Below are 26,830 nucleotides of genomic sequence, written 5' to 3' on the forward strand. Positions count from 1 at the left end.
TTTTGTGCGATGTATGAAATTGTTAATAATTTCTTTATTTGTAAATGGCTGACAAAACTTTGATCGTAGCAATATTGCAAGTAGGCCTAATAGGCTACTTCTTAGAAAAATAGTTTTTTGACGATTGGGCTCCTACAGTATGCTATGTAGGCTAGGTCTTAGCTATATAAGAATACATTAAGCTAAAATCCATATTCGTTTATAATCTGACACTAAAGGTGTTTAGAAAATTTGCTGTTGCTGTTGGCTATTGTTTTTTTATAAAAATGTTTTTAGTTTGTATTATTTCATTTCAACCAGTGTCCGCAGCCAACAACTGGACGATTACATCATCGTACGTATGCACCAATAAAATTCAGGAACATCAGTTTTGGCGGATATTCAACGCGTTTCGAAATTTATTGTTCATAACTCGATATAAGCTACCCTTTTGTTAAATTTCTACCGGAAATAGGCTAACGACTTACATTTTCTGTAGCGCGTATAATTTGAGCTTGGACTTAGAGCAACGATGTTTACTTTATTAATATTAAAAGAATACTAGTTTGAAAAAGAGTGTGTGCTGCGGTGATGTAAATGATGACGGTATGTAGGCCTATGATTGTGAGATGTAGGCTAAATGAGGACGGTGATGGTGTTGCGACGTGATGTAAAAATTCTTAGCATATTTTATCCTGACCATTTATGCCTCCCTCTCAACGGCATATTGAGTCCCAAACTGTCAGCAGATAATTCTTTAAAAACGACCCATAAAAACTTTATTGTCGCTTTATTTATTGCCGCTCCAGTGGAGGTATTCATAGCTCCATACATCGGTATATTAAAACAAGTCGGCCTTCTATTTTTTATTTTGTTTCTTTTGCAAAGTGAGCAATACAAGAAATATTTCACTGGCACTATGACCCAACGATTTTTGAAACAACTCCAACAGATTTTAGAACTAAAGCTACATAAGAAGGTAATGAAAAAGAAAAATTACGTAAATAAAAAGTACGTACATAAAAAAATTAGTTAAAAACATAATTTGCTAAACAAATTACAAATAGCCTTTTAGCCAACTGTATTGACACTGTATCATTCGTTTGATTAAGCATATAGTCTGTCAGGCCATTTATAGAATTATGTTTTGCAAAGTGGCTTAACTATTGGCTACAGCACAAAGGCATTTTTAGCATGTTGAGTAGGAAAACGTTTTTAAGATTGAGCAGAATAAATTAGTGAATGTCGGATTGAAATGGAACATTACCTTTTGTGTTCTTGCAAGAATCCAAACCGGCCCACGTTTGCATAATAGGTTTACTACCGCATTCTCTTTTTGACCTACCTGAGAATTTTGAATTGAAATATAGGCCAACCTGGGGACTTTTATAACAACTGCAATAATTATTCACAGGGCAACAAAATTTCACTTCTTGTTTAAACGAGAACGCAAGTATATTATTTGAGATTTATTTTTTGCTCTGATTCCGAATCTGCCTTTAGTTTTTCTTTAGCTCATCACATTTTCAAAATATCGTCGAGTGAGTGTTTTCAGAAAAAATATTAAAGAGAAATATAAGTGTACTGATATAACCAATGTCAACTCGATGAATTTCAAGTTATTATCGTTTTTGCAATTAGTTCTGGCAATGTATTAGCATAGCTAGCATAGTCGGCCTATATGACATTTTGAAATAATAAAAAAGTGAAGAATATATATTCTCATAAGTTACTTACAGCATTAGAGGTACATGTTCGGTGAGGAACTTTCGTCCTCAGTAATACTACGAAGACTACAGCATGGGTACGACTTTTCATACATTAAGCAACTCCATATAAAAACATTTTTGGTGCCCAGTTTGTGCCCAAACTTAAAAGGATTAAAGGCTAAGTTGCCGTTTGTTAGACTTTTCACACCCAAGGTTTTTTATATAAACAAATGGGACTATTCAACAATTTGAAGGTATGGGTGGTAGTTCTGGGAGAATCACCAAAAGCCGTTGTTTAAATTTATAATAAAAAAAACATAACTTTATAACCGGCAACTTATCAAAACAACTCATACAATTCCAAGTTACTACACATAGCCTACATGTAAAAAAACGTCTGACAATATCATTGTGAGTTTGATCAACACATACCTATAGTCTAGATATGGTGAACAATGTGTCTTAGTATATGTTTTGTGCGTTGTAATGTTTTTTAAACGCATTACATAAAACGACTAGTTCATTTGCCTTTGTTGATTGCAAGCGCGTAACGATGTTGATGAATGAGGTCAACGCAGAAATGCTGTTATATTACTTACATAAATATATTTTATTCTCGGACAATGGCCCCAGTAACCGGGGCTCAGTGACAAATTTTTTATGGGCAACTGTTGACAGTTGTTGTCAATAAACACGTTTGTTGGATGATTCCAGTCATTATTAACTAAAAGGAAATATTGTCCAATGCGAAAATGGTGCCTGAATTCTTCCATGGCGAAAATATTGATAACTCAACCGCGTTAATCACGGTAGACCGAAGGTTATTATTATAACAATAAAAGTATAATATATATCGCTTTCAAGGTTAAATAAATAACAGTATAGCCTGTAAGGCTATACTAGCCAATTTTGGATATGAGTTACATAAAGTGATTGGTATGGCGTACAGCTCGTGCGCTGATTTTATGAGCTATAGCCTACGCCATATTTCCAAGTCATGGATTTCTGTATCTAAAAACCATAGATTAATTGCATGCTTCAACTACAACCAAACACATTCTTGAAATTGCATGCAATCTTTAACTAAACTTATATTCGGAACTGTAATTGTAGTTAACTTGTCCATGTTTTAAAACCTACATACCAACTACATGGGCGACGTCAATAAGTATTAGGCTACTATTTTTCATTTGCAGTTTTCTGTTTTGAAAATGAAAACCTCTATTTCACCGAAAATGGGTCATGCCTCCCGTTGTTAAAGATAGGTGATTTGGAGAATCTGAATGCAAAAAGTTGACTTTGGCTAGTTAATGTTTCATTGAAGTTAGAGATAGGTTAAAAGCTAGATTTAGGTTAGGTTTAGGCTGCTATGTTATAACAGTTTCATTAGGTTAACCAGAAACTGTTAAAAACAGCCTCAAACGTACAATTTTTCCGGTGTACTAGTGGCAGCCTTTTTTAAGTAAAGACTTTTGTGCAAACAACCTGTGTGTTTATACTGGTAACTGTAAAATAACATAAAAAGGCAATGAGAGTAATGGTTTTCTTTTGCTTGTCACTGTATATCATAGAATGTTAAAAAGGAATAGACCTTTTTGTGAAATGTTGGTAATTATGAGGATCCTCCTTCCACTAAATGCAGTATAATTTCCTTCCGCTCTTGGTGTTAATTGACGCAATATGCTTTACAACTCCGGTTATCAACATCGAAATTTACAGAAGAACAACCCGAACCACCGAAACCACCCGAGCTGCTTGGGATATAACTGCTGGTTGCTTAACACGCTAGCTTGGTAGGGAATAATGAAAACTGACTTCAAGTTTGCCGAAATCTGCTAGTCATACAGACAACCTAAAGAAAGTTAGGATGCTGGAAAGACAGAGAAAATTCGTTTAACAGATTCGAAATGCAATACAATCCCTATGTGTAATTATAATTTTTTAAGTTGTTTGACTATAGTGTGATTCACTGAAGTAGGTAATTTGGTCCTTTTGGTTTTTCCTCGTCGTGTGACATGACGCTAACGTTAGATAGGAAGTTAGGCAATGAAGATAGTGTGTTTATGGTATTATTTTATTGTTAATACAGTATATCAATTATATATCGATATATCGGTCTACTTCTGCTTGATATATTTTTGGAGCGATGTAAATTGTCAAATTATAATAGCAGTGCATACATAGTTTGAAACAGAACAAGTTTGATACTAATAAAACTGTTTTAGAATTTAGTTTTTGAGAAAACAACACGACAAACAAGCTTAGCTAACCACAGATGCTTGATAACATCATTGTCAATTCCGTGCAGGCTTATCAAAAGATGGCGCAAAAACGCTTATACAATCATACCACGCAAGAGGTTGCATGTAAAATTGATATAACTTACTCCATGCTTGGTACAGTTTGAGGATTTGTATTAATGTAGGGAATACTGTTAAACGAAGTTAAAGAAACTGCCGCACTACAACTTCAACTTACAAGGGTACAATTATTCCAGCTTTGTAGTTTAGGGTATAAGGATTAAAGGACCCTAGTTGGTTACCAGGCAGGACAAAATTTTTAAATCGTGTATAAAATGGTATTCAATTTTTTTTTTAAATATACGTTAGTTGAAGGAACAGAGCTAGATAAAGAGCTTATTGTCTTAGGTAATAAAGATGTTTTAAACTAACTTGAAGATGACTGATAGATTATATTGATATCATCGATTATTATGTGATTGCCGTGATTCTATTTCAAAATACCAATTGCCGTGTTGCTTGGGTGTACATTTTTACAATTCTTTACGTGTATATTTACCAATTGAAACCACCAAAACCTCTAAGTTCTCTTTAAAATTGCAGACGTTACTGATGTTAAAAGATTACTTTTAATCGTATGAGAATTAAAACGTTTCAGTGTTTAGGTTATCTAGAATTTATTTCATATGGTGGCCGATTGAATCTCAAATAGCCATTTGGAAAATCTTTACTTGAAGCAAATATATAGTGGTAACTGTTCACTGCCAATTGGTATTTTACAGTACCTTGAAAGCTGAAAGTCTTACTAAAATATACAAATGCAACTCTGAACTTGTTCGAATGAACTGCCAATACGATATTATACCATCGATGGCAATCCGGCATTCGAACAAAATTAAGATTTTACGTTGTGCAACGACTATATGCCTGCTCTGCTTTCTAAATTGCTGCCCAAATTTACTTCAAATAGTTCTATAGCAATTATATCTGTCTCTTTGCGTTGAGCCTGTTTTTTCGTTCAGAATCTTGCGGTGATCGCCTGTTACAAAACTAATCAGTAGAAGATCGATCTTTCGACATTGTTTACTCTCGCTTGACCCGAGTTCATATACATCGAAACTATGTAGCCTATTAGTATTTTCTTAAATTTAATTCAGATTCACAAAATTCAATGTTTCTTGACACCATGGTTTTCTAACCGGGGTGAAATCAATTACCTGCAGGTCCCTGGTTACTTATTCAAAACGTAAAATTAGTTATGTGTTTTCAGTCTGCTACTTATTTTCAGATGATGTTAGTTATATGACCTACTCGGATACTCGTTTGCGTATTTGTAGATGAAGATACTGTATTACCGATAACGAGTAAGTAAATGAACAAGCAGTCATGGATTCAGTAACCTATAACCAACTTTATTCTGTTGGTTTTCGACACACCTCAACCCTAATAATTTCATGAAATACTCGTATATTACCCATACTTAACCAAGTATTAAACTATAATGATCTTAGTATTAAACTATAATAATCTTATTCCAGTATTTATGATTTTATTCTCCTGTTGATTTTGTATTTTTAAGAAGTTAATATGTTGATGATTGCGTTTACAAATTAGTAATTTGAATATCAGTCTGTATTTGAACACATACAAAACAAAAAACTCTGATGAAGCTGAGTTACGCTGACGATGTGGAGTCAAGTCTAGTCTCAAAGAGGCATTAAAACAATGTCTCAATTATTACTTTTGGCGCTAATTATACTTGTGAAACTTTATGATGAATGAATGTTATTGCGATCTAGGCCGATCCACCCTATAGTGTTTTTGTTTTAATTCAAAGCATCATGACCGTAGGCCTACACCCCTACATTGCTTCTATCCCTTTCATCTAACGTATTTGGCCAATTGGCTTTTCTATCTCAGTGTGTTTGCGTAGGCTATATTTTGGCGTCATGCCTTTCTTGTTGTCAAGTGTTATATAGATGAAGTGACGGCCAACAGAAGAGTAGACATGTAACCTACGAGAAAGCGCTTTAAATGAAACAGGCTATATTGCAGTGTAATTAGTAATCAAGAGTTGCCAAATCACTCGGTAGACTGTCATTGCGGTATCTCCGGGCAAGAACAAAACGGGACTTTGTCTCCGGGCATCAACGAGACTTTACTTAGGACACCCTCCTAAATTTCCAGTTCTGATAACCAGAGATAAGACTGTCTATACCCCATACCGAACTGCTACCCACACATTCAAATATTTGTTCTTACGCTTTAGCTTGCTATGCAAACTATGCTTATGGTTTCTCAAACTGTTTATAAATGTAATATCGCGGCGGTCTATTATTAATTATGAACAGGAATTTTTTTTTCAGAATAACGTTTAACACGTACCCGTTTCCTTCTCACCCGGCCAAGTCGCAGATCACTTTCTACATACGACTATACCTTACATTTATTCAACGATTTTCACTTTTTGTCCACTATATGTTCTTCCCTATACATATCACGACATTGTGACATATATATATATATAGAAGCAACTTTTTGTGATTGCGAATTTGATCAAGCGTATATTGACAATTTTTGATTTTATACAGTAATGTGAAAAGTTGTGGCTGGAGATGGCGTATAGTTGCTTACCCGATTAGTCCTACTTATTCAATACAGGAATTTTCTACTCATTTTTTTGTAGTTACTTATACGCAGATGAAGTTTATTACCTACAACTTAGTTCAATTGCCCGATGCCCCGAGAAGGGCGGAAGGTGCTAATTAAGCAAGTAAGTACGACTGTGTTACTTATTTTGCAGCGTATTCGAAAATAAAATTGCTTATCTATAATGAATAGGTAATAATTGATAACAAATTTTGCGCTAGTCTGGATCTTAAACAGTTTTACATAAACTGAGAACTTTGTAGAGCGTGTTAACCATGACAAATTGCTGAAGCAAAATTACGAAGGTGAAAACTAAGCTATAATACCATGTGACTATACCACCCTTAGTATTTTGTTATAAAAATAGATTTGTAATTCATATTAAGCTAACTGTATTTCCTGATTTTGTATCACTGTAATGTTTTATTTTCGAGTTATCGCTATAAAGCACTTTTTGCCAAAAATATCATTGCAAAGTAGCAGTCTTCATCTTACATGATGAGGTTTGGATGTAGCTGTAGGATAATGTAGGATAATGATAATGTAGATGTAGGATATGGAAATTTCGATAGACCTTGTTAAAACTATTTTTTTACAAATTATGCATCTTTTTTTGTGTAAAACACGAAAGCTTGTTTACGACAAAAGTGCAAAATCGTTTCGCAAACAAAACAACTTAGTCAGTCGAAATGTACCCATAAAGACAAGCTAAGACAGGTTTTTAAGTTAAGATATTATACAATATTATCCATAAATTTCACATTTTTACGTAAAATACTAAAAATTGTTTCTTGATTTTCATTTACCGTATAATTGTTTTGATTAAATTGCTTAACTCTTAAACTGGTGATGGTGTGATTTGAGTTTTTCTCTTATAAATATTTCATGTGATAAACATTTATTTAAATAAGATTTCAAATTGTGGTTTTATTTTTCTTTCAAAGTTCGATTGACTATTTTACAATGTATATTACTGGGACATACACCAGAAAACCAAGAACGTATATAAACGATAGGCGTATTAGATTATGCAAGAAAAATAAAAATTTAAAAGCACACGCAGTCTTTGTAAGACATCAACCAGGTGTCACTGCACTGAACGAACGCGTACGAATTGTTGCCAATTAATCGATGAGTATTGATAAGTGGTCGACGACGTTGACGACATAACGCTGTTGACATTATACTGCGTGTTAAAGCTTGCGGACGAATTCTGGTGAGACCACTGGGAATAGGTAAATAAGACGACAGTATAGGAATAGCTTCTCGTAATAGATGTAAAATCGGATCTCGTTGTAACTCCACCAAAGAAAGAAATCATTAAGAAAGCAAAATTTAATATGTTGGAGTAAAATCTACAGTCAGTGGAATGAGTATAAGACTCGTAGTATATCGAGATCGCTATAAAAACTTAATTTTTGAAATTATTTGTTAGTTAATAATATTACTCTGTGTTCTAATCTAGAAGTAGGCCAAAGTATCTGCCTCTTCGTGCAACTGTATATATTTTACACAACAATAATGATTGCAAATATTCGGTTTAGTTGTTTATCGCAACAAACGATGCATTGTGAACGGTCCCCGTCATAATATAATGCAGATAGTTTTTCTTACACTGTTTTCTTACAAGTTATTTTTTTACACTGCTTGTGAATGATTTTGGTTGTGGGTTACACCAGATTGGCTTGTTTCGTATTCTACAAAAAGTTGGAGAAGTTTCTTTCTTCTTTCGCACATTTGCTCATTGATCGCGTATATTCTGGTGGAGTTTCAGCTTCTCGTAGATAACTGTAAATCAAATTCTGAATAGGGTCAAGTACCGCTAATAAATAGACTTAGGTTTAAAGAGATTTAATATCGATTTTGTAAATGTCGCCATAGTCAAGCAAAACATATCGCAATGCAAATGACATGATTTATTTGTGTAAAATGTAAACAGGAATATTCAAAACCTATAATCTTCAATAAAACAGATAACTTCATATGTTTCAGATTTCTGAGTATTTGCAGATAAGTCCATGGCATATGATTGACTGTATCAGGCGACTTTACTAATACGATAAGCGGCGAAATCGATTTCTACGAAAAAACATAACCTGAATAAAATAAAGGTCATTTATATGTATGTATTGATCACTTTTCCACATGTACTACCATTCTTAGTAGGCCTACATAATAGCAAGCAATTAATTAAATAATTTTGATATTTTAGCTTGAGCGTAAAACTTCTCCGGTTTCGTAAATGCTTTTTACGTGTGCATGATTCAGTATTATAGCTGCGTAGTATATTAGGGTATACTTTGTCACGCATGGCTTTCCAAAGGAAAGAAACGACTAAAACAAAATAGCTCGGGTCAGGCAGAATCGACTTACCTTTCGCATTATCTATTTATGCTTTTCATCCGCACCAACAGGGCATATGGCTAATGTCGGCTTTTTATTTTACTCCTTTATCATGTTAATGAGCGATGGTATTGCACCGATGGTGTTTGCTTAACGCCGGAGTTGCTGTGATCCCTCGAGTTATGTTAACGCTGAGGAATCGGCATTGCTCAGTTTTTCAGAAATGTGAACATTAACTTCGCAATCCGAAATATGGTTTGTAAACTTCACAAAAAAGTTATCTACCGTATTTTTTCGAATACCAGCCGTGTTGTGTTCTGTGGTTCTTTTTTTGAAAGCATTTTTGAAACCATCAGTAAATTTTGATTAACTCAAGAAACATTCGCTATGTATTTTCCTAAAATCATTAAAATTTGTCATTTTATGGCTGAGCTATATACAAAAATGCAAAAACCAAATTGATGACAATATCGTTCAAAAACCAGTTAACTTTAAATCAGCACTACTGTAAATAAAATGAGCTGGTTAACCAACCAAGTCTTAACAAAAAAGGTTAACTTGATACTGCTGCTTTAACCATTTACGCAGTCTGTGTTGCTGGAGATGTCGAAATATGGCATTAGCACTTTGGTGTTTAGTATTAAATTCAGTAGCACTATGAAAGCTCCAGTGTGGTTATAAAACAATGACCGTAGCCAAGAACGTAATAGGCTGATCTTCAAACACAGTAGGTTGCTCATCGTTGTTAATACGGAGGTGCTTTTTCTGTTTAATCCAGTTGTAATAGCAAACTTAAGTTGTTAAATCCATATTTTCCAAGATAGACGTTGGGCGGAAATGTTATACAAGACTCGTTATGACGTACGTATAGGCTATACGTTTCTTACGCAACACAGATTTGATTACATTATTAGAAAACTTGACTGATTAATTATAGCGAAACAAAAAATAAGCCGGTTAAGTGGCGCTACAATAGCCAATTAGTTGTCAAATTAGTCCAAGTAAGGGAAGTTAAGAGTTGGTTACTGTTAAATGATGGTAACGTTAGAAATGCACTAACTTACAATGCCATATGTTTTGTTTATTTTAGACCGTTATTAGCCAAACAAACTACAAAAAATGCAAATGGTTGGGCGGAATTATTTTCTGAAGCCAAAAGGAGCAGTTACAGTTCTTCTATTGACTGTGACTTACATTACAAGCTACGTGTTGTACTTTTCGTACACCACACCTGGCCAAGGTAAGTGCCTATCGAATCTTGCACAACATGTTTTATATTCACCTTCATTCTTAAACGTTTGCTACGATAAAGCATATATTTTTTCAATGTTAATGTATGTTATTAAAAAAAAAACTAATGATAAAAAAGGTTGTGAAAAAGCTACCGGATTAGAACAACTTACCTCGCTTTTTAATTCCGGCGGTTTTCGCCTCGTCACGCCAATTTAGTAAGACCTCATTTCTATCACAATCAGGCCTAACTAGTCAGTAATAAAATCGGGCAACTCGCCTCTTGGTGGACTACATGATGTTTGTTTTTGGCACGTACGTCTTACATACCCTTTGGTCTTTCCTCTCTTGCAAACTGATTCCTGCGTGCAGAAAAATATTTTATCTATGTTGCAAAGCCCACAAACCAATTACATGGTTGAGTTAATTAATTATTATTATTTTTCATTTGCAGCTTTCTGTTTTTGGAATGGAGATTTTTTGCACTAACGGCCTATGCGATTGTAATAAATAGTAAAATAGTAAAATAGTAAAATAAAATGACTGGACAAACAGCTGGGTCATAGACAATGATCAATAAATTCAGGATTTATTGTGGTAATATGAAGTTTGACAAACTTTTGACAAACAAATTTCTCAACAAATCCCACAAACTCAAACCCAAAAATTATTTTCGGTATTTAGATGACGCAACCGTAACTTTTAAAGATTAACGGCATTTTCTGCTGTAGTTGCAGAATTATAAATTTCGGAAAACTGTTGGAGAAAACACCCAGGGGTAATGTTAAACTTTCAAGTGACCACACCAATTAAACGGGAAAATGGCCTTATCACCTACTGCCGTCACTGCTCATGGATCATATGTTTAAAACCTAAACTGCTGTTTTACCATACACTTCATCAACTTTTATAGTGTACAAATCTTCTGATGGAGTATATTAAACTATAAAATAATAATAATAATTATAAAGTTGATAATAATAACACGAACACGTTACATATTGATAAAGAAAAATAATAATAATAATGATAATAATAAAAATAATAATGATAATATAATTAATGATAATAATAGTAATAGTTATAAATTAAACAATAAAATAAAGTGTGAATGAAAAATAATACACTACCGGTAAATGTGTTTTAACAACAAGAACAACACGTCGAAAGAAATACATTTGCAAACTGACCGTTGAGAGTTTTGCAATTCGAAACAATGAATAAAGTTAAGAGTAAGTTCGATACTTGATTTAAAGCTTCGGGGAATAAGACGTTTAAGGTTCTCATAATTGTGTTGACCCAACGGCATTAACGAGAATAAGGTAGTCAGTAGCTACTTCCCTCAATCACCTTTTACCACAGGCACCTTCATGTTACCATGTTACTATGTATCACTCTGTTTGGTAGTGAGAGAACTTTTTTTGATATGTCTACAGCGTGAGGTTCGAACCCGGATCTAAAGATTGCCGTGCGACCGCCTTAACCACTCGCTTATGTCGCAAATTTGTACTGGAAAACCTGTGTCTAACTGCAACTGTTTTTGTATATCATTATTTGTTTTGTTGTAGGCCAGTACTTTTCCACCTATGAGACTGTACGCACTAGTCCATACAGAAAAAAATCTAGTGCGGATGACGAACACGGTGCGGATGAAATTCGTCTCTCTGATGTTCGGTTATTCTTAAGCAACTTTGCTTGATTAATTATGCAAGTTTGGCGGTTTCACGCTTACCCTCGCATCGGGCCATGGCCTAGGCAAGGTCATCAGTAATATACAGTACGTTGCGCAGTTATCACAAAGCAAATCCAGTCTTGTCAATGTAGCTTCCATCAATAAGAATGCTATTAAACAGAGCGTGACAGAAAGTTGACGTGGCAAAGAAAAATAAGAGCAAAGTAACGGAGAATGTTGGTATCACATCATAACAATGTAATGTCTTATCTTGTTGCTTTATATTTAATTGAAAAGTAGCCGGGTACTGTTATGGACACAAGAACGTGCCCTTGTATCCATTTGTATCCATTTTGTGCGTTTGCAGCGTTATTTGTGCAAAAAGAAGAGCTACAAGCGAATGACTGGTCCAAAGGATCGCGCTCGTAGTTCCGTTCCTATACTTGGAAAAAAGAGTTTTGCTCCTAAAAAAATGAGAGCGTTTAAAATTGAGCGCACTCATGCTCAACACTAGTCTGCGTATTGCTAACCCTGTAAAATAATGTAACAGTATAGTGTATACCAGGGGTGGGCAACATACGGCCCGCGGGCCGGATCCGGCCCGCGACGGGATTTTGAGCGGCCCGCAGACAGTTTCCGGTCTTACATGATAATGTGTCCTGCGGCCACATTCTGCCGCAATCCCTGTATTGCGTCACTGAATAAGTCCAAGTTTGCCAACCTGAGAAAGATGGCCATAAATCTACTTGTTCTGTTCGGGTCTACATACATTTATGAGCAAACATTTTCGACCATGAACATTAATAAGACAAAGCTGCGTTCCAATCTATTCAGGAATCCGGCCCGCCAAGTACTTCATTTTCTCATATCAGGCCCGCCGACCGAAGAAGTTGCCCGCCCCTGGTGTATACCAACGAGCAAAACGAACAAATACAAACATACACACTTGCCCAAATTGGGAAGTTCCCCTATGGTGGAAGTCATGGGAAGTGTATTCACATTAGTAGTTTTTTTATTCCAATAACATCATCAACAGAATGAAATCGTAAATGTTGGAAAAGAGCAACACTGAATGGAGTAAGACCAATAGCGATTTGAGTTAACTATTTCGTATATATAGGTACGACTGTATTGATTTGATTGAATGGTTTAGAATATTTTGAAATTACTGTATATGTTTTGTTGTATATGCTATTGGGAACTTGTGCACAAGTGCGCAGCCAGGTGTCGTCAAAGTTTGAGTAGTTTGGGTTTAGTATGCAAAAGCATTCTGTGGTTGAGCAAATCTGCACCAGACCCGGCTAATGATATGAAATCGGGTAGCCTACATTCGGTATGAAGTCTTACTTCACCTTCTATGACGTGACATATAGCAACTTTTGCTTCTTAAAGATAATATATTGCACTGATATACTGGTACTTTGGTTGCCCTATGCGGATCTATTTATTGCGTTTGTATTTTCAAAGACTGTCACTGAGCTATTTCATGAGAGAAAGTTTCTCTTTTAAAGCTGTTTTTAAGAGTTTCTTGCAACTTGATATCCTTAATATTATAACATAGTAACCCAAACCTAACTTAATCTACGTTAAGATCTAAATCTAACTTCAATCAAACCATAAATAGCCCAAATAAACTTTTTGTTTGCTCATTTCCCTAAACTAATTGTCCATATGCTCGTGTTACCTACTTACCGAGAAAGTCACTGTCACTTCATATGTAAATGATTTAAATTTGAAGTAAGTTTTCGTATTTGCAATGTTGATGAAAACATTGAATGGGTTATGATATAAATATAGTCTACTAAAATAACTTTAAGTAGACTACTGTTTTGCAGAAGTATTGTTTAGAGAATGTGTTGGATCAAAAATATAGTCATTAGTTGTAAATGCGTGTTGGAAAATATCATAAATAAACACGTCACATATTTGGCTATCTAGCACTGGCTTAGTGATATGACCAAAGTTGTTTCTGTTTGTAACGTTGGATGCAATGTCATGGTCACCGATAGATATATTAAAAGCTCTTTTTAAAATGTTTTCTAGAGCTAGACTAGCAATTGAAATTGCTTTGGATCCTTACACCCTGAGAAATAAGATAGCAGTTTTTCAGGTGTTAAAAGAAACAATGAATATAAACATCACTTGAATATAAATTATTACACATTTAAAGTAGGCCTACAGTATAAGACAGTGGACCACTACTGATGGACCATGGAATATTTTTTGGAGTCCATAGGACTCTAACGATGTTTGCTTGATTAGCGTAGTGTAGCCTCTAAACACTTTGATTTAAAATATGAGTGCAGGTGTCCATACACAAAGCAGATTGCATTATTAAACTCAACGTATAGCTGCCATTAATTGAACGTTTCAATTATGACAAAATAACGTTTTTTTGAAATAAATACAGTGGTAAACTTTAAAGTTCTGATTGATCTTCATACATTCTGCAAAATTTTCATACCATGATGCACGCATTACGTGGAAGTAAATTAATACGATGATCAGGTAGGGACACACAATCAAGATAAACGTCATTTTGTATTTTCATTAAATATCAGTTTGGAATTTAAGTCAAAAGCGTGTTTGGATAATCTATCTTGTACGTTAGTGCAAAGTTGTCGACAACTTTTGATGTTTTAAGTTTCAAAATATAGTTTTAAGAAGCAACAAATTAGATGTTGTTCTATGGATTCTTTTTCTGTCAGCATGTAGCTGGAATCCACCATTATAATCTTAAGCGTTTAAGCAAAGAATTAAACTTTCTATTATAAGGAACATTATTTTGGTGGTCCAGCGAAGTCTGAAACTTGTTCTAATGGTCCATGGCCTAAAATGAGTTGTGATTGACTAGTATAAAGGGTCATTGCTGGTAATCCTGTGTATTATGCATGATATGCGTGTCATGATAGTTTTTGTAATAAGTCTTGTGCTACAACAGATATGTATATATATATATTTTAACTGGACACATGACTAGTATTCAACAACAAACACGCAATTTTTCCAAGCTGTTATCCTTAGTTATCATTCCATTGAGACTCAAAACGAAAGGTTTTCAGTCCGAATGAAAATGATTTAAACTGCTTATTTTGTTGTAAATAGCTGAAAATGATATGTTTGATAAAAAAGCCATCGTAGGGTTGGTTCATAAATAAAAGTCTTGGTATTTTAAAGTGTAATTTGCAGTCTTTTTATATAATTCCACATATGTTTGCCCAAATGCAACATGCTTGGTAATGCTGAAAATTTTGTACATACTTTTTAACAATCTAATTTTTGTTTCAAGCAAACTCATATCTTTACTGGTTGGAACGCAAACTGAAAGTGAGGCCAAGTTACGTTTACCAAGGTATGATTTTACATGAAATAAAGTACCAAATAAATTTTTCTAAGCAGTTTATTGTAACTTTTGTTTTTAGAGAATGTTTAGTTAAGTCTATTGGCATAGCATTAGTTTCCAAAATAATTCTATTTCTTATTATTGCAGTAAAACATTAGATAACAAGATATAACGACATAACTAACTATGAAGTAACATGTAGCTCATGAATTATGTACATTTGAAATGAAATTTTTAAACTTTTGGTTTAGTGTCATTGTCATACATCAGCGTGGTACCATTAATTACTACAGGCATGTGTTATGTGAGCATGTAACCCATGGATAAGTTGTTTGTGGCTGTATGTTTTTATAAGATTGCGATGTAATTTAAGAATTCATAAGGTATTTTTATTTTGATATTTTTCTATCAATTTTCCAAGTGTGTTTAATTTGTATTTTTAAAATGCTTTCTTTTGTTTTTTAGGAGCATCAATGCAAGAGGAAAATGAAGAGACATATTTTCCTGCAAATTTAAGAGTATTAAGCAATGAAACTTGTCCAGAAAAATTTTATGAAATGAGTAAGAAAACCACTTGGACCTGCACCTACCTACATTAATTATTTACTTACTTTTAACTTTTTTACAGACGGAAAGATGTCTGTAAATGTGGATGAAATTAATTTAGATAAATTAAATCTTCAGTTTTCCGGTAAAGTAAAGTACGGAGGCAATTGGTCACCAGAGGACTGTATTCCGAAATGGAATGTAATTTTATTGCTTATTTTGTATTTAATATCTTTTCGAATTGAATTCGTTTAAAATTTTAAAAATTCAACTTTCGCAGGGGCATCTGAAAAACGTTACTAAATTCAGACATTTGAAACTTTAGGTTGGATTCCTTATTCCTTTTCGAAATCGGCACTACCATCTGCCCATCCTGCTTCGACATCTTATCCCCATGCTTATGATCCAACACATAAAATTTACAATTTATGTAATCAATCAGGTATGTTAACCTTATGTGCTTGTTTTGCAAATTTCTTTTTCTGTTTAGTTAATTAAATTATGGCGTTTATGTTATTGTTTTGTGTTTTATATACTGATATTTTAAATTTTTGAACTGGTTTGTTTATAAATTTTTGCATTTCTTTTATGAATGAAATATTGTTTACAAATTACTCAAACAAAAAACATACAACTTTAACACTAAGAAAAAATTTTCGCAAATTCCTTTTTTAGTGATACTAACTATGTGTTTGCAACTGGCACATGAACACAATCACGTAGAAAGAGCCATCACACAAGTTTTGGTGCATAATAGCTACACAACAATAAGATGTCGTCAACATTTGAGTTTTTGCCAAAATTAAATTAAAATGTTAAAAATAACCGAATCTAAAAGCAACCAAACTATTGTAACACAAAATTTGACACCAAACTTTTCCACTATGTTTATTCGTATGCTTCTAGTTGGTCCTTTTTGTCGGTGTACAGACACATAATCACGCGACATTTAATCACTTGGACAGTTAATCACGCGACACATAATCACTTGGACATTTAATCACACGACACATAATCACTTGGATAGTTAATCACGCAACATTTAATCACACATTTACAGTATCGAAAATTGCTAGTCTACACATGGGAAATGTGAGCAACTGCACGATGCTGGTACTCAACCTTCTATTCCAAAGCGGTACAATTAAGGCACTGAAACTGCGCTTGCAAAACACAGTTGACCGTTATCTGTCAAGCGAGATTTTAGTTTATCTTCGTGCAGTTGCTCACATTTCCCATGTGTAGACTTGCAATTTTCGATACTGTAGATGTGTGATTAAGTGTCGCGTGATTAAGTGTCACCAAACCCTTTTTGTACATTATGACTTCACATAAATTTATGATTACATATTTACTTATTTCATATTCATTAATAACAACGTGTTTTCGTTGGTGTTTTTTTCTTATCTTAGGAAGGAAATCAACGTTTCAACAGAGCAATGCTTCTAAATGTCGGCTACCTGGAAGCACTGAAGATGAAACACCATGATTGCTTTATATTTCATGATGTAGACCATTTACCAGAAAATAACAGGAATTACTACGGTTGTACGGACATGCCAAGACAGTTCAGAGTGTTGTTGGATGTAAATGATTACAGGTGCTAAGCTATTTCAACTACTGTACATGGAAATGTATTTTCAATTTGTACCATATTAATTCCATCGAAGAATAAGATTATCACTGGAAGAAAACACCTTAACGCAATTTCTTGGCACTGACCATCACAAAATAGAATAAAATCGACAGTGTTTGGAATGAGAGTAACAGCGTATTGACTCGTATCTAACACAAAAATGAAATGTGAATTTTTTTGTTTTTTTTGATCGAATTATTTGCCAATATTTGATTTTGAACTTACTCTAGTGGCAGTATTGTTATTTTTTGACGTAAAAGGCAAAACGTGCTATTGGGAGTTTTCTTACATAGTTTGGAATATCCCACTTTCTTTGGAGGAGTAACTGGATTAACAACTGAGCAATTTAAGAAAGTCAATGGATTTTCTAATGAGTTCTGGGGTTGGGGTGGGGAAGATGATGATCTCTATGCCAGGTAATAGTTTATAAGCAAATGCATCTGCCTGTTGCGTAACAAATTTGGCAATTCTGAACTTCAGGGTATTAGTTTTTATCCTGAAAAGGAATACTTAAATACAATTTTCTAATAAGATTAATTAACCTGTTTGTCATCACAGAGTTAATAAATTAGGATACAATGTTTCAAGTGCAACTCCAACACGAGGCAGGTATTCAACATTGCAAAAAAACCATCATCAAGAAAGCCAAAACCTTGGAAGGTATCCAATCTTGTCATGTATTAAATTATACAGTATAGTTCTATGAATGTACAGTGAAGCTAATATATGAAATGCACTACATTTCTTTGAGCGGATACTCACGAAGAACGATGAATTTGAACGAAACTAGAGAAGACAAACTAGAATAAAATCTAAATTCAGACAAAGTCTATAAAAAAAAACTTTTCCAATGTGTAACATAAGTCAAGTGATTAAAGTTTAGCAGCAAGTTATTTATTTTTCACACCCATCATGCAGCATAAAGCAGACACTTACATGTTAGCTTTATCAAAGTATAAAATAAAAGCATATAAATGTCAGCTTGGTACAAGCTTATTCCATGCACATGGTTGCATGCGTGTGTCAGATTGGTGACACCATAAATATGTTTGCATTTTGTGTTAAAGATTCAACTTGTTGACTAGTTCCATTGAACGAAATTCGATTGATGGCTTAAACTCACTGCGTTACCAGCCAGCGACAATAGAAACTCACAAACTTTTCACAAATATATCAGTGGACTTACAACCAGTGAAAATGTTGAATAAAACATAACTCTGCTTTTGTGTAAAGAAAAGAAGTGCAAGCTTTTGATCCAAACCTTGAAAAGGTTGAGAGTTCATCAACTTCAGACGAATTGCAATTGGTTAAACGCGTTAACAATGTATTATTGTGTATTTCGTTTGTGCTGCATAGTTCACGTTTATATTCAGGTATATAATTTGCACGTTTTGTGCGGTGTGTAATGATAATTAATCAGTAGTATATTTTTGCATTTAGGAAAGGGTTTGATTTGATTTATTGTATTCTTGTGGCGTGGTGTTGATGTGTAAATGGAATCACGCTTAATGATTGCCCTGACCACGTTTTTCAGAGCAAGGAACATAGGTTTTTAAACCATAATTTTTTGTTCTAACATCTTAATCCATGGTTTGAGTATATTGTAAACGATGTGTAATTTTACGACACGCTTTGTTTTCATAACTAAGCACGTTCGTTACCGGAGGACTTAGTTTATGTTACAAGTGTGTGACCACGAAATACATTTTTGAAAATTATTTGAAAACAGTCAAAATTTTGAATATCATTTTATAACATTTATGGAAAGAAGTCTATCCAATCATTGCTTAGCGTGGACAAGCATACTACAGTTTCATTCGGCAGTGGTGAACTGGACTGAAAAAGCTGACTTTTAACTTAAATATTTTTTTGGTTGTTACATTGCAATAATTTTGTGTGTGTTGTTAGTTATGTATTTTTAATGATAGGTATCAACGTTATTGTAGTTTTATAGGTACTACCGCTTATCCTATTTAAAATGAACGATTTAAGCAAAGCTTCTTGGTATCATGCAAAGTTATCAGATTATACAGCGAAGTTAGCAGTCTTCACGAATTAAAAAGTTTATTACACGAGTTATTCTTGGTGAAGATTTGTTACCGTTTGAGCTTGGATAAAAGAATTATTCAAGGTAAAACGTTTTTTCATTACTTGTACGTGCAAATGATGCAATACTTATTTTTGTTATAAAGCAAATGCAATATTTTAGATTTACTAAACTTTTTACAACTACAACTGGAAGTGATAGTATTTCGCAAGCGAATTGCTTCATAAAAGTGTTAACACTTGGGTTAAATGAAAACAAAATTTTTCGACCTAAAAATACAGATTTTGTTCCATAAACTAACTTTTAGACCTAAAAATATAAAATTTGCACCGCTTTTGTGTCTGATAGGAACTTTCACCATCTCAACATATGGCGTGCTCATCAAACAACGAGGCAATGTTTTTTATAATAAATGAAAATGTAGCATGAAAAAAATTTGTTTTTATGTTCAGACCAGACGTGTTAGACTATATCGTGAACAAATATTATATAGTATTAACAAGCATGGTTTTGGTTTCATTTTTTGTTTCAAAATCAATCTATTGTAAATAAAATATATTTTTCAGAGTATATCCCACTCCGTGCTTATGACAAGCAGTGACGTATTTTGAATAGCATTGAGAGGCGATACACGATATCTTTAAAGCACGGGTCTGCTCACCCCGGCCAAATTTGCAGCCCGCAAAAAAATTGCTCTTCACGTCTTGAAAACTCTATTCTCGTATTTACTTGTATACGGACTAATACAATAGATTGTAATTTGGATATAAGGGTTGGGATTAAAAGTTTTTTTTCCTGACATAAAAGTACAAATTTCTCAGAGTGTCTTCAGAAAATAAGAACGAAAGGCAGATTAACAAAACGATAATTCTGCTGGCTTTATCTTTGTGCAGCAATTCCGGGGGTTCGACAAACGATTGGATAATACAATTATGTTCGGTAGGTTTGTAAAGGTTAAGCACCAGTAGGTATATCGACGTTATAGCCCATGGATGTCCAATCTGCGGCCCACCTGAGATTTTTGTGCGGCCCTCTAGTCATTTTCACTCCAAAAGTAGTATTTTAAACTTTGAATCTTAGCAAAATTAAAATGTACCAGTCAGCTTTTAGGGGCGTAGTAATAGTATTGTATGGGAGCAACAGGATTATATATAACTATAAGACTCGAAGAATTAAAGCACGCGTTTAGTACTTGGGTAGCCTAGCGGAAGTTGAACTTTGAATCTTAGGCTAATTAAGCCATTTTTCTTGAAATTTAATAGGTTCTGCGGCCCATTGAATTATTTCAAATGAAAATGCGGCCCACTATAATAAAAGGTTGGACATCCCTGGTATAGCCTATTTGGAAGCGTCACGTGCATGGTTGACATCATGCAGTCTGGACTCAAAATTAAGAAGACTAGGAAACGAAAGACAAATACTACCTCAAACAGTGCACAACAGGAGAAGGTAATCAATGTTCCTAAAAAAATAAACGAGACACTATTTACATGTTCTTAATTTTGGTATCTTTTTTATACAAAATTATATACTAAAGGTGTCGATATGTCAAAAATAGGACAAAAATAAGGACGCAAGTGAAAATAAGGACGTTTCTTAGAAAAAAGGAACAAAATATTTTTAAGACACAGACCTTCAAAGTAAGCACAAATATTATAAATAAAGACGGAATGGCAACCCTGGCCATATGTGTTTGCCAAATATGAAGCTAAATTCTCTGCTTTTATGGTTTTGCAAAATGTACTATAGTGAAAGCTTTTCACATGGACCTTTTTAAGGTTGCAATCATGAAAAAAAGCATATAAAATTATAAAAAAAGCTGGAGATAACATTCCTATTGTATTGTGTGCGGTTTTTGTCGTTAATTTCCAACGCCAATTTCGTGTTCATGGCACAATAGGCGTATATAGCTGTTATGTGACACTTGTAATTTACTTGCATCATAGGCAAAAATCGTACAAAGCTTTTCTGGGTTCTTATGCCAGTTGTTCTTTTCCCTAGATTTAAAATATCGTAAACGGAGCACTAGTTTAATCTAAGGCTAAGTTCTAACATGTTGGATTGTTGAATAACTAATGGAGCAATGCAAACCGCAGTTTATTGTTACAGATGGTTGCGTTTTTTGATATTTTGTCTAGCAATTGCCTGCCTTTTCCTGTTACGGTTTTTAAAAACGAACCGTTGGTTTGAAGTGTATTTTTATTTGTGCTTTAACAACACAACAATTATGAAAACGTGAACCTTTATTACCTGTAGAACAGTGGTTCCCAACCTTTTTTGGTGACAGGGCCGAATTTCAAACTTCAGAGTACGTATGGTGCCGCATGAAAACACTCAAGTAATAAAGAAAATTTTAAAGCATGTACCAACGAATAGCAACAATAACAAGAAAAATAACACAAATCAATTTAACGTCCAACTTGGCATTGGCTTTGAGCTTGAACAACTTTGTCAAAGCGAGGCGCAATTGCGGTTTAGGATTCAGGAGGCGGTTTATGATTCACAATAAGTCGACAATGGGCCATTTACAACAGCTTAGTAGGCTACAAGGTGTAACTGTAAGATGAAAAATGAAAAGTTTGTAAACATTTTAGACTTTGTAAACAATTTTGATGTAACGCTATAAATTTTGACCAAATTTTGACATTTTTTTGACAAGTCAAAAAATAATCGCCCTAATTATATAAATAGATTTTTTATATTTTTTGTGGGATTCTCAGGGGTCAATGAGAGCCGCAAGAAGGCCAGCTTGGAGCCGCATGCGGCCCTAAGAGCCACGGTTGGAAATCACTGCAGTAGAGCGAATGATTGCGGTATAGAATGAATGGTTCATGAAATGCAGAAGCTTAACATCACAATATTAAATCAGGATCTTGTCTCAACCTTAATAGACGACTATGTGCACACATGTGCATAATCGCTAATGCTACTAATAATCTGCAGTGATAGCCTTTTAGGTGGCAGTATTTTGACAATTATTGGTTATATTATTATTGGTAGGCCTACTATAGTTAAACAATAGTAGGGCTAGGATATTTTTAATACACTCATTTTGTTACTCTATCGGTCTATCCTAAAAAACGATAGTGTAATTTTCTGAATAAAATAGCATATGAAATAAAACTCTGTACATTACAGTAATATTAATAGTTAAGCATGCTAATTCATCAGGTTTATTTTGAACAAGGTGTAATTATGTAGTATATAAAACTGGTAGGTCTAAGGCTCTAAGAGTGGTCTAAGAGTCTCACTGGCTTAGACTCTAAGCCTATAATGTATGTCCATATGATATCGGAATCTTTATATGTACAGTTGCACACTTAGGCCTGTACTTGGCGAATAGCAATGATTCCTTATCGCCAACAGACAGTGGTGGCTTTAGGTTACGGAGGACCCGAGGCGAGGTATGGCGACATTTGTGGGCTCCAAAATTATAGGAGACGATGCAATCTATCAGGGGTTCAAGAGCATACTACCCCGAAAATTTTTGAATTTACATAATAATAATACTATTTATATAACGCCCTATTTCAGTAAAAAATATCCGCTGAAAGGCGTTTAAAAATACGACATAGATAATAACAGTTTTAAGAGTATAACACAAATAAAACGTCAGTAAAAACGATAATATTGGGCATTTATAAAAAGCTTAGGGTTGATAAGCACGGCGAAAGAGTGGAAGCAGCTGCGGAAAGCATTTTGCCCCCGTACATCGTGGTCCGACAAGGTAGTTCTTAGACTGGGACAACATAACTCTCCTTGGGCGATAGCGGCACAAACTTTTGCTGACATAGTCGAGCCCACACCTCTGACTTAGAGCTTTAAAAGCAATGTATAAAATCTCGAATCGCGGCCTGAATTCAACAGGTAGCCAATGCATTGACTTGAAGTCAAGTTTAAGGTGCTCGGGTTTTTTTCAAGCGGAGAATCAGCCGTGCAGTGGTATTGTGTGCACGTTGCAGACGGCCAGCATCTGATTCTGTAAGCCATAGAGTAGAGCAGGGGTCGGCAACCTTTTGCTAGTCACGGGCCAAATGTCGAGTGTACAACTCTTTGGCGGGCCGGAATTTTCATTAATACTATAATTCACACTCACTTGAGTATATTACATTACATTGCTGCAATCTCAATCATACCAATCACAAAAAGAACAAAATTTATGTATTCACACTTCAACAACACAGCATTAATGTGACACTTGATGCTGCTTGCTTTGTGAAAGTTTTTCAACATCTGGTGACAAGTCAGATGAAGCAAGAACCAGAAAATTTTCTAAATGGGCGTCGGAAATTCGGGATCTTAGCTTGCTCTTCGTGAATTTCATTGTTGAAAACATTTGTTCACATGTGTACGTGCTACCAAACATAGATGCCATTTCTTTTGCATTGTTGGTCAAGCTAGGATAAAGACCACTTTCAAGAAGGTACTTTTTGTAAAAGTCAAGCAGCGATATGCCCTTTGTATGAAATTTTGCCTTAAATTCGTCACTGCATTGCATTTCAATAAGGTCCATTTGAAATTTTTCGGGAATGGTATTGGCGTCCACATCAAACGGAGAATAGCCTGAATTTATTTTGTAGAGAACGAATGTCGGCAAAGCGTGAGGAAAATTCAGTAATTAAATTTCGTATCACAGTGACAAATGTAGTGTTGCTAGTTGCTACTAGGTTTGCTTTCCTCCAGTATAGGAAAGTGAACATAATTTTCTTTGTCCAGTTGACATTCCCAGAGTCGCAGTTTTGTTTCAAATGCGAGAATGTGCCTCCACATCTCATGTATCAGTTGTTTTTTCCCCTGAAGTTGCAAATTTAATTTGTTCAGATGTGACGTTAAATCTACTAAGAAAGCAAGATTAGATACCCATTCTGGATTACGAAATTCTGTGGCGTTAATGCTTGTATTTTCAAGGAACGTTGCTATTTCATTTCTCAGCTCATACACTCGTGCAAGCATAGCTCCTCGACTTAGCCAGCGAACTTCGCAGAAATACAGGGCATCACCATATTGATTCTCTGCTTCTGGTAACATCTGGCGAAACTGTCGGTGATTCCGTTTGTGAGACAAAATCATATTCACAGCTTTCACCACTGTGTCCATAACACTCTTCAAGTTTGTTGTCTTGGCGCACAACGCCTCCTGGTGAATTAAACAGTGTACCTTTGAGATTTTGTCATTGCGTCCGAGATCTTCCAAGTGTTTTTGAAGCAGAGCAACGGCACCTTTATTTTTACCGATCATTGCAGGAGCTCCGTCGGTTGTTACCGACACCAATTTTGACAGATCGAGGTTCAAACTGTTAGTGCACTGCAACAGTGCCTTCAGAATATCTGCTCCTGTTGCAGTGCCCTTCATAGGAACTAACTCAACGAAATCTTCAAAAATATCAAAATTTGAGCTGACTCCACGAACGAATACCGCAAGCTGAGCTGTGTCCGTTGTATCAGTGCTCTCGTCAATAGCAATTGAAAAGTATTGCAAATTTTTTAGACAATCTTGTTGGCGAGTTTTTACATCCTGTGACATTTCTTCGATTCGTCGGGTGACAGTTCTTGCAGAAAGGCTAACATCGGAGAATAATTTTTTTTTCTCAGGGCATATGACTTTGACAACGGCCATCAAACAGTCTTTCACGTAATCACCATCAGTGAAAGGTTTCATGTTTTTTGCAATTACTTTGGCGACCTCATAGCTTGCCAGAGTGTTTTTTTCTGATTCAGTGTTTTGCTTTTGAAATATACTTTACTGATTTTCTAAGCAGAGTTTAAGACGGTTAATTTTGTCTTTTCTCGTTTGGCCTCTGTACTCCGAAAACTTCGAATGCTTTGTGTCATAATGACGCTTAATATTAACCCTATCCTAACCAGGCTTGCGAGTTTACTAAAAAACTAGGTGTGGCCGACCCCGCACACACATTTTCAATCGTTAATTACTAGAAAACTATACGTCGTAAACTGATCAGATTTTGACAGGTTAGTAGAAAAATCATCTGGCTTTCTGTATACATCATAATTGTAAAACTAAAGAAAGTGAATTTTGTGTAAATTAAGTATTTCTAAAAGTGACACTTTTGTAGAAATTCTTCTTGTTACGCCGCGTCCCCGCTGTGCGGAAAACCAGCTGACCGCGAGAAGAGAACGAAAGAGAATAGTTAGTCGAGTTATTGGTGCGTAAATGAGTAATACGCTTCAATGCGGAGAGCAGAGCAAAGCAGAGGAAAATTATGAAAATATCGCAATAACTTAAAAATTACAAAATCCAACTTTATCAAACAAACATTGACAGATAGCTGAACATTTTTTAGGAAAAGTCACCAAATTTCAAGTTTCTACAGCAATCAATGCAACTGTACGCCACGTTTTGCTATGACAGTGTGCGGGAGAAGCCAAGCCTAGTTAGAATAGGGTTAAATTCCTTGTTTACAGAAACAGACTGATTGCAAATTAAGCACGTGGGTTTACCAAAGTGTAGTATGGAAAAGTACTTTTCCGTCCATTCTTCATTAAAACCTCGGCACTCATCATCAACCTTTCGACGTTTCGCTAACATCCTAAATTCCTAAATTATAACAAACTTTAGGTTGAAGCTCGTGTGCGTCTCTCTTTGTATCTATAACGACTAGTCTAGTCTAATCTACAGACAATCTCGTACTTATTACGAGATACTAGTCTACCGCCTTCTCACCAGATTTATGGCGTAACAATAGACTAGTACGACATACTTATGGCGTAACAATACCACAATTTTTTCAAAGACTGCAGTTTGAAACTCAATAAGACACGCCGGGCCGTATTCTTGTGATAACTAATTAATATGTCTCGGGCCGGACGATTTCGCATGGCGGGCCGGATCCGGCCCGCGGGCGGTAGGTTGCCGACCCCTGGAGTAGAGCGTTGCAATATAGACATGGTCTAAAATGCATAAAAGTTTGCTTTTCTTTCAAAAATAAACTGCACGAGATATTTTTATGCATTTCTACTCAGTTTCTCGCTCCCTAAATTTTACTTTATGGCTCCTAAGATTTCACGCCCTTCATTTCTTTGTTGCTAATGTTGCTGTTGCGCCTAATACTTCAGACGTTTGCCAGGAGAAAGCACAAATTTCTTTTCCTTTTGTTTTAATGTGATGTTTTAAATCACTTGACCGTTTAATCATCAAGCTATATAATAGTAATCTCAAAGCAGAAAGAGACCAATTCACCCAAAAGTTCGATTTATACAACTTTTCACTCTAGTAGATTCAGTTCGTATAGCTAATCATCACGAACCAATGAATGACTCTTGTCCCGAAAACTGCGAATAGTTAACTATAATACTCGTCTGCAATACTTGTTCTTTTAGAGTGCGTATACACAAACGGGTGGGGGACCCTCTTGGAGGGGGTTTCGAGGTGACGGCCTCGCTCACCTTACCCTAGAGCCACTACAGTACTAGCTAATT

General features: G+C 34.9%; 2 protein-coding genes across 13 annotated transcripts; one reads left to right on the forward strand and one right to left on the reverse strand.

The window, feature by feature from the left end:
- Positions 1–3,282: 3,282 nt before the first annotated feature.
- Positions 3,283–19,847, forward strand: LOC143452740 (beta-1,4-galactosyltransferase 6-like). 12 transcript variants are annotated; one of them, XM_076953807.1, is made up of 11 exons: positions 5,580–6,701; positions 8,570–8,699; positions 10,011–10,160; positions 15,112–15,174; positions 15,631–15,726; positions 15,794–15,912; positions 16,037–16,153; positions 17,124–17,311; positions 17,641–17,763; positions 17,906–18,007; positions 18,415–19,846. In XM_076953807.1, the coding sequence occupies exons 3-11, from the start codon at positions 10,040–10,042 to the stop codon at positions 18,560–18,562; spliced, it is 1,077 nt and encodes a 358-aa protein (XP_076809922.1). In that variant the 5' UTR covers positions 5,580–6,701; positions 8,570–8,699; positions 10,011–10,039; the 3' UTR covers positions 18,563–19,846. The 12 variants fall into 12 exon arrangements, with proteins under 12 accessions (XP_076809925.1, XP_076809922.1, XP_076809923.1 ...); XM_076953808.1 differs by having other exon boundaries at positions 8,570–8,688; XM_076953806.1 differs by lacking the exon at positions 5,580–6,701 and adding an exon at positions 6,715–6,882.
- A 3,360-nt stretch (positions 19,848–23,207) lies between these two features.
- Positions 23,208–26,299, reverse strand: LOC143452994 (general transcription factor II-I repeat domain-containing protein 2A-like). The gene is made up of 5 exons (XM_076954146.1): positions 26,270–26,299; positions 25,815–25,949; positions 24,059–25,118; positions 23,822–23,957; positions 23,208–23,373 (listed from the first exon to the last, which is right to left on the reverse strand). Exons 1-5 carry the CDS (start codon positions 26,297–26,299, stop codon positions 23,208–23,210), a joined length of 1,527 nt encoding a protein of 508 aa, XP_076810261.1.
- Between the last annotated feature and the right edge of the window lie 531 nt (positions 26,300–26,830).

The sequence above is a fragment of the Clavelina lepadiformis genome, chromosome 4 (assembly GCF_947623445.1).
Source record: "Clavelina lepadiformis chromosome 4, kaClaLepa1.1, whole genome shotgun sequence".
Taxonomy (NCBI): Eukaryota; Metazoa; Chordata; class Ascidiacea; order Aplousobranchia; family Clavelinidae; genus Clavelina; species Clavelina lepadiformis.